This window comes from Anomaloglossus baeobatrachus, chromosome 6 (genome assembly GCF_048569485.1).
Source record: "Anomaloglossus baeobatrachus isolate aAnoBae1 chromosome 6, aAnoBae1.hap1, whole genome shotgun sequence".
Taxonomy (NCBI): Eukaryota; Metazoa; Chordata; class Amphibia; order Anura; family Aromobatidae; genus Anomaloglossus; species Anomaloglossus baeobatrachus.
Window position 1 is genome coordinate 527,460,357 of NC_134358.1, and position 14,544 is coordinate 527,474,900.

General features: G+C 38.6%; 2 protein-coding genes across 2 annotated transcripts in view; both read right to left on the bottom strand.

Annotated features, from left to right (window-relative positions):
• APBB1IP (amyloid beta precursor protein binding family B member 1 interacting protein) overlaps positions 1-14,544 on the bottom strand; it is a 209,269-nt gene that overhangs the window by 47,216 nt on the left and 147,509 nt on the right. The gene's annotated exons all lie outside the window — the stretch shown is intronic.
• LOC142243526 (uncharacterized) lies at positions 10,852-13,172 on the bottom strand. The gene is made up of 8 exons (XM_075315538.1): positions 13,016-13,172; positions 12,740-12,800; positions 12,523-12,639; positions 12,340-12,432; positions 12,156-12,254; positions 11,913-12,020; positions 11,750-11,833; positions 10,852-11,582 (listed from the first exon to the last, which is right to left on the bottom strand). Exons 2-8 carry the CDS (start codon positions 12,798-12,800, stop codon positions 10,852-10,854), a joined length of 1,293 nt encoding a protein of 430 aa, XP_075171653.1. The 5' UTR covers positions 13,016-13,172.

Here is a 14,544-nt window from a genome sequence, read left to right on the forward strand (position 1 = left end):
CTCCAATCAGAGCTGCTGGAACTGGGGGAGGGTGATCCAGTGAGGTCACCCAGCTCCAGCCAATGGCCAGTGCTATAGCTGCACTGGTCAGGGCTGGATTTCAATGTTTCAGTCATTTTAAATGGCTGGAACATTACAGTGGCTGTGATTGGTTGAGCGGCGTTCGTCAGCCAATCACAGCTTCCGTAGGTCCGGGGAGGAGGCACCCCCCCTCCTGAGGTTAGGTACATGTCCCCTCCTCCCCGAATCTGCGGTTTATGTTAACTTTTTGCAGTCACCGGAGGCTCCGGTGCCGCGATTACGCCATGACGGAAAGATCCGTCCTTGGTCGTTAAGGCCCAGGGCACCATGACGGAAAGATCCGTCCATGGTCGTGAAGGGGTTAAAGAGAACCGACCAGCAGGATTTTCATATATATATATAAAGTAAAGCCAGTGCTATACTGGCGCTAGGATGCTGAATGTAACCATACCTTTTGTTCTGAGATTGGAAGTTTTATTTCAGAAATATGTGCAAGTAAAGTTCCAGCAATGCAGTGCTATTTGATTGATCACAACAAAAGAATATCTAATAGGTGTGGCAATTTTTGCTATCTATTCCTACCCCTGTCTGCCTCTGTGCCCTTGGTAGATGCTAGACTGTATGGGCTGCATTTTGAACAGCCCCTATCATGTAACAGAAATTACTCATACCTGGTAGGAGCCCATTCAGACTAGCATCTACCAAAGCCAGACAGCAGACAGGGGTGGGAATAGAGACCCATAGAGAGGCTTCAGTTCAGAGTAGGTACCCACTATGAGGTATGCCTTGATGTGGCTAATGGACAGATATAAAAATGGCCATTTTTGTATGCTAAAAATCTCAATTTTTTTTCTTAGATTACCTTTAGCAGTAATTCTTATGTATATTTTTACATTCATGGTTTGCATGCTTTAGCTTTTCAGAGTGTTAGCTGTCTCTCTTGTTACGTAATGTTCAATTTTGGACCTCCTCACATTGCAGTTTTGGGAGTGCCATCAGTCTTTTTGTCTAGATTAATGGGTGTAATGCCTTCTGACCATGCAGCCCTCCCCCATTAGCCACAGGTGATTTTATCCTATATAGCAGGTTCCTACTCCTTACACAGGAGGTTTTTAAACCCAGAGAGAGGCTTCAGGTCAGAGTAGGTACCCAGTATACGAGGTATGCCTTGACATGGCTACTGGGCAGATATAAAAATGACAGTTTTTATATGCTAAATGTCTCCATTTTTTTCTTAGATTTCTCTAAACAGTGATGCATGTCTATATTCTTACATTCATGGTTGGCATGTTTTAGCATTTTAGAGTGCAAACTGTCTCTTTTTTTGTTATTTTATGTTTAGTTATACACCTATTCACATTGCAGCTTTGGAAGTGCTGTCAGTTTTTTGTCTAAAGACTTTAAAATGCCAGGTCTCTGAATAAAGCCATTTCAACTTTGCATATTATAACAGACAAAAAAAATCCTTTTACATGTATTGAATCAATGTACACTGTATAATCTACCTACTTATAAAATCTGAACTTCTGATAAAACCAGAGTATAATTGGATATTGGAAACAACCATTACATATTCCATCCAGTTGCTTTTTTTCTAGGCATATAATTACATTTCCATGATGCTGAATGGCTTACAGATGTGGGAGAGGTCATGCAAATCATGATTTGACCCCATTCTTGATCATAGATTTGTCCATAATCAGTAACCAGAGATTCTATAAAATGCATTTAGTTACAGGATTATTTTACGTGATCCATTTCTTTGCAAATCAACGTCCTGCTGGGTCCTACCTGGTGGTCATGCTGTTCTGTCTGATCTACTTTTATGGATTTGATGTGTAATTTGATCAGACAGGGCAGAATGCTAAATTGTTTCTCACATTAGGGTTTTTGTTTTTTAATAATTAGAGGTTTTTGATGTCCAGATCATCACATCCATCTGATGGTATAATGATGGTTGCCTCAGGACCTGGTCAGTATGTCATTACTAGAGTTCAGTGAGTACCTAACTATTCGTACTCGCTATACTCATAACGAGTACTGTCTAATACTCGCGTATTCATTCCGAATAGCGTGTGCAATGCAAGTTAATGAGAAAAAAATGGCAAAGTAACGAGTAACCCCAATGCTGTACTATTCGTGTGAGTAGTGAATAGTACGGCATTCAGGTTACTCGTTACATTGCCAGTTTTTCCCCATTTACTTGCATTGCACACGCTATTCGGAACGCATACGCGAGTATTAGACAGTATTCGTTATGAGTATAGCAAGTACAAATACAGTCATATGAAAAAGTTTGGGCACCCCTATTAATGTTAACCTTTTTTCTTCATAACAATTTGGGTTTTTGCAGCAGCTATTTCAGTTTCATATATCTAATAACTGATGGACTGAGTAATATTTCTGGATTGAAATGAGGTTTATTGTACTAACAGAAAATGTGCAATCCGCATTTAAACAAAATTTGACCAGTGCAAAAGTATGGGCACCTCAACATAAAAGTGACATTAATATTTTGTAGATCCTCCTTTTGCAAAAATAACAGCCTCTAGTCGCTTCCTGTAGCTTTTAATGAGTTCCTGGATCCTGGATGAAGGTAGATTTGACCATTCCTATTTACAAAACAATTCCAGTTCAGTTAAGTTTGATGGTCGCCGAGCATGGACAGCCCGCTTCAAATCATCCCACAGATTTTCAATGATATTCAGGTCTGGGGATTGGGATGGCCATTCCAGAACAATGTAATTGTTCCTCTGCATGAATGCCTGAGTAGATTTGGAGCGGTGTTTTGGATCATTGTCTTGCTGAAATATCCATCCCCTGCGTAACTTCAACTTCGTCACTGATTCTTGCACATTATTGTCAAGAATCTGCTGATACTGAGTTGAATCCATTCGACCCTCAACTTTAACAAGATTCCAGGTGCCGGCATTGGCCACACAGCCCCAAAGCATGATGGAACCTCCACCAAATTTTACTGTGGGTAGCAAGTGCTTTTCTTGGAAAGCCGTGTTTTTTTTGCCTCCATGCATAACGCCTTTTTGTGTGACCAAACAACTCAATCTTTGTTTCATCAGTCCACAGGACCTTCTTCCAAAATGTAACTGGCTTGTCCAAATGTGCTTTTGCATACCCCAGGCGACTCTGTTTGTGGCGTGCTTGCAGAAACGGCTTCTTTCGCATCACTCTCCCATACAGCTTCTTCTTGTGCAAAGTGCGCTGTATTGTTGACCAATGCACAGTGACACCATCTGCAGCAAGATGAAGCTGCAGGTCTTTGGAGGTGGTCTGTGGATTGTCCTTGACTGTTCTCACCATTCTTCTCTGCCTTTCTGATATTTTTCTTGGCCTTCCACTTCTGGGCTTAACAAGAACTGAACCTGTGTTCTTCTATTTCCTTATTTCCTTACTATGTTCCTCACAGTGGAAACTGACAGTTTAAATCTCTGAGATAACTTTTTGTATCCTTCCCCTGAACAACTATGTTGAATAATCTTTGTTTTCAGATCATTTGAGAGTTGTTTTGAGGAGCCCATGATGCCACTCTTCATAGGAGAGTCAAATAGGAGAACAACTTGCAAGTGGCCACCTTAAATACCTTTTCTCATGATTGGATACACCTGCCTATGAAGTTCAAAGCTCAATGAGGTTACAAAACCAATTCAGTGCTTTAGTAAGTCAGTAAAAAGTGGTTATGAGTGTTCAAATCAAGAAATTGATAAGGGTGCCCATACTTTTGCACCGGTCAAATTTTGTTTAAATGCGGATTGCACATTTTCTGTTAGTATAATAAACCTCATTTCAATCCAGAAAGATTACTGAGTCCATCAGTTATTAGATATATGAAACTGAAATAGCTGTTGCAAAAACCCAAATTGTTATAAAGAAAAAAGGTTAACATTAATAAGGGTGCCCAAACTTTTTCATATGACTGTAGTTAGGTATTTGCTTACCTCTAGTTACTGAAGAAGCCATGTACTAAGGTTCTTTAATGGGTGATCTAGTTAAAAAAAAAAAAATCTAATGGCCTATAAAAAGTAGTTTAAGATCTCTTATCATTGAGGAGAGATTGACAAAAGGTCATAGTAATTCTACAATTAGGCTGATTCTGCATAATGTGGTAATAAAAATTTATAATCAGTGTTTCATATTTAAAAGGTAGTCAGGTGGGTGGAACCATTCCTCTAAGTAGTCACTGAGATTAGTCCCATAGACTGAGAGTATCATCACAAGCCACGTCCAGTTCGGTGAAGTGTACCAATGACGGCAGTAGTGTGCATTACACATGATCCATCAAAAGTAATCTGACAGGTGCCCCGCCCCTATCAAAATGTGTCAAAGTTGTGCTGTAGCACGCCCCTTATCTATCAAAGTGTATCAAAATGTGTTTTCTTTTATTGATTCGTGATATATTTATTGGATTTTGATAAATCTTGGTGTTGTAATTCACACTCTATAATATTAGTTCATAGGACTAATATTATAGAGTGTGTATTACAGCATACAATTAACATTTGATTGGGCATATTATGTATATGGCCAATTATACTATTACCCGTCCGGTGCTATTAATTAGCTTTTATAAGTCCCCGAGTATAATGTTATACTGTTTGTATAAAAGATAGACATTAATATTATCTACCATTATTCACACTGTGTATTTTGGTTTTGATCGGGCATATTATGTATATGGCCAATTATACTATTACCCCGTCCTGTGCTAGTAATGAGTTTTTTATAACTCCTCGAGTATAAAGTTATACTGTTTGCATAAAAGACAGACACATTAAAAGTTTAAATTCTTTATTGATCAAAATGTCAATTGCAATCAGTAAAATGTCAGAGGATTACAATCAATACTGTATTAAAACAGAACAATATAAAAGTATTACAAGCAATAGTATAATACACTATTTAATAAAATACAAATATATATTAATTCTCTTACATAATAATTTATTACATTACATTTCAGCATTCTGGCTGTTACATTGTGAGCCACATTGATTGTAGTATCGGGAGAGTCCTTTTTTTAGGCATCAAACTTGCTTGTGTGATACCTAGTGGAGAATGTAGAGATTGAATTGGTCGGCGGGGTGTGGATAGAGTCTGAGGTTTAGATACACCACTAGCTTCATTGATAGGCAATTTCAATCCGTCTAAAACCGCTCTAGTAGTGGGATTACCCACAATGGTCGACGGTATATTTAACTCGGCCAATGCCTGCATAAACGTATTCCAGCCCTGGGGTAAATTTCTGTTAGTCAAGGCATGACTCTGTGTTGTATTACGCACTAAATCCAACATGTTCGTGCCCGGTATTACAGAGCCTTTGAAAATAAACTCGCTTTTATCATTCCATGTTGCAATATTTTTGTTCTGCAGCAGTCTGTTTAGTAAAAATTCAGCATTCTTTTTATATCGCTGGTTTACATGACTTACAATTTCAATAACAGTTTTGTTTTCATCAGGGTCTGGATTTGACATTTGCCGATGATCAGACTCAGGAGTGTTAATGATCTTTAAAGTTGATAGTTCCATCGCATCATGTTTAGCATGAACCAAGTATCTCTGTAGTACCTCGCTATATTTTTTAATTTTCACGTCGTCAGGTATGTCACGACGCTGTAAAATGTCACTAATTTCATCATCAAGGCGGCGAATGACATTCTGCCGTATGTTGGTTGTAACAGGGGGACTTAGTTTGATTAGATCTTGTTTGGGGACTAGATACATTTTCTCCGTATGCTGCATTATTTGCCCGTGAGTAGACTTGTTATTATCGGGATTGCAAACCCTAAAAGAGGACCTATAAACCCGCCGGTCTGGTTTAGTAGACGTTTCTTTTTCTTTATGGGCTGTGATTTATCACTCAGGGTTCTTATAGCTTTACGCCACTTTTTTAGTATATTTTTTTGACGCTCTTTCAGAGGAATTCGGCCTTTTAAGATGTTTAATGCAATCTCTCCAATGGCGATAATTAAATCACGCTTTGCATTGCATAAAATAGATTTTCTGACAGCAGGAGTTGCCTTCACTAGCGTTTTTAAGAGAGCCCAGTTACGACGGATTCTCTCAGACATCTTTACAACACTGCGTACACAGCATAGAATGTCTGATTTATTGTAAAATTCACTTTTTAGAAGTATTTTTCTTTTGAATATACACAGCTGGCAAAGCTGGTGGAAACAAGCCTGTCCTTAAGCGCAGATCCTCAGGGGTATTGGCTCTCAAGTCTAACAGCAAATACCCATAAGGCTCCCGTGTGGCGTCCTCAAAAGCTTCTAAGAAGAAGCGTGTTTTTCCGGGGTACATTTGGCGAGCTAAAGTTACAATTTGTAATTTATCTCGAGGGTTATTAAAAAGTACCATGTACTTTGTGTTCAAATTTATCGTGCGACTTTTCTTGCCCTGACAAAATATGTTTTGTACCAGGTAGAAAATGCTGAGGTTTCTATGGTGCACATACTTGGTAAATGCTTTTTCTATCTCACAGTTATCACTAGCACTCTCCATGAGGTCATCAACAATAGTCAAATTTACCTTGTCAGGCGGGAATAAATTATCATCTACGAATGTATGCGGCAGACCCTCCACAAATCTGATGTTGGGAAAAGAGAGAGAAATTTCGTCATATAATTTTTGCCAGCACGAATAAAACCAAACAATATTATCTGGTTTGTGCGAAAAATGAGTATCAATATTATGTAATAACTGTTTTACAAAATAACTTTTTCCAGAATTAGACGGCCCTGCTAGAATACATGAGAATGGGTGCTGCAGTCTTGGGTCCATCTTGAGTCACAACTAATAGCCAAAGGGTAGGGTGGTAAAATTGTCTAACAGTCGCCGCTTTGTATAAACACACTTTTGTGTTTTGCGCAATGGCCTCGTCTCAATGTCCCAGTACTTTTTATTTCTCACAATACCCGGTTGTTCAATGATAATGCGTCTCTGTGTTTCTGAGTCAGAATTACGCTGGTAGTCCAGAACTAGATCTTTTAGACTGTTGAAATTAATAGACTGCGTGTTAGCAACATTTAGTGTTATACCCTTCACTTTTAAGACAGTTTTACCAGTGTTGAGTTTGTAGCCGTAGGTTTTTGGTCCAGCAGATACAAATTCAGTGATGTACGTGTCATCAGGTATCTCACTGGTCAATTCCCCCAGGTAATCACCTAAAGTCGGGTTCCACTCACCAGCTTTCTGCACAAAAATTACTGAATCTGTGTCATGATAAAGACATCTTTCCTGCAACCTGTCCAGCAGAGAATACAGCTCTAGTCGGGCATACGCCGTTGTAAAACAGGCGATAAAAATGTTTGTGTTTTTGTTGACGGTGTGGTGTCCTTTTACATATTTCCAATTGATGGTGGCTGTTTCATCATCAATAAAATGAACCATTGAGATGTCATAGTACGGTAGAAACACACGCTGAAAAAGCTCATCAGGGTCGCTAACAATGCTGGTACATGGTAAATTAGATCTCTGTGCAAACTTGCCCCATAAAGAATTTAAGAACAATTTAGAGATCTGTCTCTTAGCCGGATTCACCCCTATATTTTCAGGGCGTAATTGTACACCTTCTCTCTCTAGAAAGGAGTCAATGTATTGCTGTTTCTTGGCGTCATCAGTGCACCAGCTGGGATAGCCGGAAGCCTCCTGCTTATCCCTAAGATGTAATTTAATGTATGGGGCAAACAAATCATCGCTGGTTTCAGGAAAATGCCAGATTTCATAGATGTGCGCTATCCTATACCCTTTTTCTATGGCCATCTCAAGTTCTATAGTGCACCATGTACCGGTCAGCGATCGCTCCTCGTCAGTATGACCACAAACCCCTGTCTGTGAATTTACAGCGCATGTGTGGCAAAGAATAAACATTAATTTTTTATTGAGTTTTACCGGCAAAACAGGAAAAAATAAATCTCTTGGAGGGTAGACCTTGACTTTGGCAATACCAAAGTATTTTTTAATGAACCCAAAATTCTCGTAGATAATGTGCGGATGACCTACAGGGTAGGTTTTAGTTTTGTTTACAAAAGGGTACAGACTTGTGAAATCATAGTAATGTAATGTCTCCCCATCTTTCAGACTGTGATAGAGTTTAATGGCATTAGTCCGACCCCCATAAAGCGCGTCGCGGGGGTCTAAGGGTGTAGGGAAATCCATTTGGTGAAGAAATGTTTGAAGGTTAGAATCTTTTTCAACCATTTCATTCCACTCATGTTCCCACATCAATCTCAGTGTGTACCCACAGCACTGCAAGTAACGCTTTTTAGCTAGAAAGGCGTAATATAATTGACCGTAGGATGTGTTTGTGACCTTGTTGGTATCATTTTCATTATAACACACAGGGCAGCCGTGGTAAAAACATCCCTGAAATTCAAAGGCTATGTGTTGATTGTTAACATAGGCATACCCGTCTAAAAAATATTTACCGACTTGTTTTTCACCACCTCTCAAAGCATGCTGAATGGTAATGTTCTCTGTGTGTGCTACAAACATGAGCCACTGTATAGCGGGGGACGAGAAACGCTTTTTTGTTTTGTGATAATTATCACCGGGTAAAATGGCGATGGTATGTTTAGGAAGAAATTTAAACCTGTACATTGACATGCATACAGATGCCAAGGTGATGAGCTGAAACGGATCAACGCATCTGGACACTTCAATTTTTTTCTTTTCTCGCTTACAGTATATTTTAACATTTTTTCTCGTCATGTCCATAACACGTTCCCTATAGAGTTCACACGAGCGCCTCAGAATCTCAACATCTTGCTTGCAATAAGATTTTAGTTCCGTCTTAAAGTCAAAAGTTGTGTTTGTGTGGCCCTCATACCATTCTATAAATTCAGTTTTCTCACTAGCTGTCATATACTCCACACCGTAATATTTTACAGGTGGTAGGGGACCTACATAGTTTTGATTTTCCTCGGTGTTAAAAAAGTGTGGAAAATGTCCTTTTGAGCCTGAAAACCCCATAGCCTGCGGTAGTTTACTAAGCTTCATGGGAATGAAATTGAGCGAGTCTATGAATCTTATTCCCAAATCAGGCAGCATCACACACAAGAGACGACCACCTTGCGCTATCAGCTTCACTTGTAGTTTTTCAGATATCAACTCCTTAACAATAAAGTATGCATCGTATCTGCCGGCATTGTGCGCTATACACGTATAGCCTGAAAATTTACCGCTGGTTAGAAACTGAACAAAGTCATGAGTGCATGTTTTACCTTCAAACTCCCAGGAAGGGTGTCCATACAGCGTTGTTGCATAAATGTAATTTGGGATGTGCGTGCCTGTCTCCTGCATGCATTCAAAGTCATAAAACATATATCGATCTGTCTCGCCCTTTGGTACATACGGCCGCATGTAGCAAAGATGAGCATCAAATTTATTTAGACGAATGCCGCAAACACTGCAACGCAATCCTCTACATTTATGCTCGGTCTCACTATTTCTGGGCACAAAATGGTGACATTCATCACAGAATGTTTTAAGTCTGCAAAAAGCTGGATTAACTGCAGCTAGTTGTGTGTGTTGGACTAAGCACTCGCTTGAGCGACAATACAGCCGACAGACAGGACACCGGGGTTGTTCTGCACCAGGGCTCTCCACACAACCCTCTCTTTGACAAGCTTTACAAAAATACTGACAAGAATGGTTATACTTGTGGTGATACATTGAGTTGCACCTCTCACAAAAGTAAGATTCGCCAATAAAGCCCTTCATATTCTTTATACCATAGTAGTGATTATCATGATGCAGTATGAAAACAGTTTTGGCCCCAGATGAATTACCTGTGTCAAAGTAACGCCAATCACCCCGGCTATAGTACAGCACTTTTATGTTGACGTTCAGATGTTTTTCAAAACTCACAATATCACTAAAGCTTACTAGGTGATTCTCAGGGATATTTAGCGCTGCTTGTACGGCTTTAGCACGATTCAGCAAAATTGTATCACCAACATCACTGTCAGCAATCAGTGCACACACACTAGCGGCAAAGCACAGATTTGTGTTGTAATTGTTAAAGTCGTACAGCCAGCGTCTCTTTTGTTTAAGTATTTGGGTGCTTGCTATGGATTTTAATCGGCGTTTCACGCCGCCCCTTCGGTTTTTAATTATTGTTACGACTAATTTCAGGGTGTTGGATGCTATGCATTCTGCATTACTTTGCAGTGTGCGAGCAACAGCGTTTAAAAACGTTTCAGAGCTAAAATTCTCACGACTTTGTTTTGTAGTAAAAATGGGATCTAACGTGTCACCTCCTTCAAGTCTTAACTGAATAAAGTCACCAGGCTCAATGTCTCTGATGATTCTGTCCAGTAATGATTGAATGCCCTCATGGACAACATTCAGGGCCTCTTCAAATGATTGTATACGATCTAAATTTACAAATTTGAAATGATCGGTATACATGAGGGCATTGAAATTGCAGAGTTGTCTTTGGTGATGATAAAAATGTTGTAAAACATCAGCATTAACGGTCCGCACATTATCGTCACCACCAAATACAACAGAATCATCATTTACATTTTCACCCTGTGTTTCAAGATGGGTGCTGCTTTGAGCATTTGGAGACACATTGGGGCTAATGCCACCAGGAACATCTTGAGTGTGTAGAGATGGACTCTGTGCATGTATCAGTATCTGTGGATTTTGTGTAGTTATAGAGCTGCGAGCTGCCACCCGTCGTCTTCTATCTGCTAGTGAGCGTTTCGATCTAGCCATCAGCGCTAGAGCCCTTTTAATTACTCGCAATCTATAAGACCTCTGTGGTCCTATTTTGGGCAATTTCGGCAGCCCATAACCAACCATGCCTAGTCACAGCAAATTATTTTTATTAGATTGTGATGATACAATAGCATGTTCTCTATTGAATGCATATAGTTCTGCGATAATGTCAGGTGTTGGGCATGCATTTATCAATCTTTCATACGTTTCACAGAAATATTTTAGTTTGTTCTGGTAGATTTTGCTTTGGACGTACTGACCAGACATAGCGTGAAGCATATTTTCCTGTTCATCAGACCACACAGGTTTCACTGTGCAAGCTGGTGTAGAGTCAACTCTCTGCTTTTTACTTTTACTCGGTACTGAATGTGCTCGCCTCCTCTTCAAAGGATTCACGATATTAAAATCATGACACACATTCTTACCGTCAGCTAACTGGTCAATTTCTCTATCGAGTGCTTCACGAGCAGCTTGTGCCTGGTCAATCGTGGGAATGATCTGTGTTGCTGACACTCCACAACCAGTCTGTGTCAAGTCAATCATGGTCATGGTCTGCGGCGTGATGGTGGGTAGTGGTATCGTAGCTGTCTTGATTGAACGTGGCTTGTATTTACGTGTTGTCGGTTTTGGCCATCTCTCTCCATGATGCTTGGCTGGCACAGCACTTCCTTCTTGGCGTACCACAGAAAATGGGGATATGGGGCGTGTTCTCGCAGATCCATATGCTGTCTGTAGTGTGAACTGTGCTGCAGCGATGTTTCCGTCATGCTCAGCTAGAGGCTGTAGAGTAGAAGTTGTTTGTTTCTGGACACTTTGTGTGGCTAAAAGAAAAGAGTAACAGTTGTGTCAGATATACCTGAATCATTGTGTAACATTGTTTTAAGGCCCTGTCACACACACACACAGATACAACTGTGTGTGTGACAGGGCCTTTATAAAGCCTGCATAGAAAAAATAAATAAATAAATAAATCTAAATATATACTTACATGTGCTAGGAAGTGTCTGGGTAGTTGACAACTTGGGTGTATTCTCTTTGGAGAATATGAGTTTCCTACCACTCAGTTTACGGTCTGTGAATAAAATATAACCATTAACCTGTGGTACAAATGCATTTCTTCTGCACGCTGTTTTTCATATACTCATCATCACCTTTCCTATTCGCTGTCTTCAGGTGTAGCGGCTTGCCCTGTTTCTTAGGTGTTTTAGAAAGCTGCCGACTTCCAGTCATGTAGGCCGCTTGACGCATCTTACCATCACCTGTATAAGAGTTCATTTTTAGTTGCATGTGTAAATACATATGAGCAAAAGCAAATTTTCAAAGAGAGCCATACATATGCGCAAAAGCAATTTTTCAAAGAGACGCTGGCTTTTCTATAATAGAAGAGAGATTACCTTTTCTATCTTCATTTAGCACACAATCTGGCAATGTCGGGGTAATAGCCGGTATAGAAACATCACCATCTCCAATAATGTAGCCCGGTTGCACAACATCTGTATAAGAACTAGTATTTACTTTCATGTCTAAATACATGTTTAAATTACGTTTAAATATATATATAATGTATATGCAACTTACTGGCTATAGATTGCAGAAAATTAATTTGGCTTGTTTCTCCTGTATTCATAAATTTTACAAATGCCGGATCAATTTCAATCTGCATGAAGTCATCTTAAACAAGAATGAAATAATATAAAAATAATGTACAATCAAAACCTTAATCACTATATGCTGACTTTTCTATAATAAAAGAGATGTTACCTTCTCTATCCTCATTCATCATACATTCTGAATTTGCCGGGGTATTAGGCGGTACAGAAACACCCGTATTCATAGCTTCTAAAAAAGCATCGTCATCACGGTAATCCATGAATTCACCTTAAGCAGGAATGAAATAATATGAAAATAATGTGCAAAACATAGGAAATTATTAAATATAATAACTATTAAATATATAACTATTAAATATAATGCCTACCCCATTGTTGCGCATCTGGGAGAATATCACCGAATTGATCCACACTATTTTGGGCGTCCATCTAAAATATTAGGTCTGTGTGAATTTTCTATAGTATTTGATACATATTTATATCGAGGACAAATACAGATAATAGCGTGTATAATAAATAAGCTACATTCTATAACTTAACAAATATATCTATTATTGTTATAAATAAACATAGTCACTATTAAATACACTATTTAGATTTAATACCAGCAAAAGCATATTAGATGTTAAAAGTTAAATACTTACAGCTTATAGAATCTTTGAAGTTTTCTTGAATGCGTCGAGAGAGAGAGTGTCGGTCAGTCGCTGATAGTAGCCAGGACACTTAGTTTTGACAAGTGCTCTTGCTCTGTATTTAAAGCTGTACAGAGATAACACATCTACCGTTTACGCCCTTAAGAACTGACCAGTTACGCACGTTTGCTGTATCAGCATTAAATAAATATATTACTAAGCAAAAAAAAAAAAAGAAAAAGAAAAGAAAAAAGAACACATATTGATACACGAATTTTGAGATATATACACACACACATTATATATATATATATATATATATATATATACAGGCCAATAAATATATCACTAAGCAATAACTGTATATATATATATATATATATATATATATATATATATGCAACCCAATAAATATATCACTAAGCAATAATAGAGAACACATTTTGATACACTTTGATAGATACACAACACACTTAAAGGATGATGTCTGGGCATTGTGAAAAGATATTACAAAAACAGTACTACAATCCTAAAAATATTGGTTCTTTTGGAGGTGTTGCAAGTTTATATAGAGGAATTCGTAACCACAATATTACAAAGAAAGATGTGCTTAATTGGTTGGCTAATCAAGATACATATTCTTTACACAAGCCAGTCAGAAAAAAAATTTTGACCAATAAAATAATCGTGGCAAACATCGACTCCCAGTGGCAAGCCGATCTTGTCAGTATGACTGATTATTCAAGAGAAAATAATAATATAAGATACATTCTAACAGTTATTGATATCCTATCGAAATATGCATGGTGCGTGGCCTTATCAAACAAGACAGGAACAAGTGTTGCCAGATCACTCGAATTAATATTTGAAAATGATCAGCGGATACCAAGGAAGTTACAGACGGATCAGGGGCGCGAGTTTATGAATAACGCCGTGAAGCGCGTGTGTAATATACATAACATTCATCTTTTTTTTACTAACAATACAGTAAAGGCCGCCGTGGTGGAGAGATTTAATCGAACACTTAAGTCGAAAATCTGGCGATATTTTACGAAGAATAATACCTTTAGATATATTGATATTTTACCTGATTTGGTGTATAGCTATAATCATTCGTATCACACTGCAATTCGTTGTAGACCCATTGATGTGACCAAACATAACTCGTTACAAATCTGGAGAAATATTTACGCTTCTAGTAACGCTGCTAAGCCTATTAAACCTTCTTTAAAAATTGGCGATCATGTAAGAGTGTCACGCTATAAAGGCATTTTCGCTAAGGGTTATGAACAAACCTACACCGATGAGATATTTGTTATTACAGCCATCAATGTCAAATTTCAAAAACCTCTCTATAAAATTGCTGATTTGAGCGGTGAAGATGTACAGGGCTCGTTTTATAAAGAAGAGCTGCAAAAAATAGCAATGGATGAGAATCGCATCTACAGAATCGAAAAAATTTTGAGACGCAAGCGTAAGAGCGGTGAGAGACTGGTATTAGTTAAGTGGCTTGGTTTTCCTTCAAAGTTTAACAGTTGGAT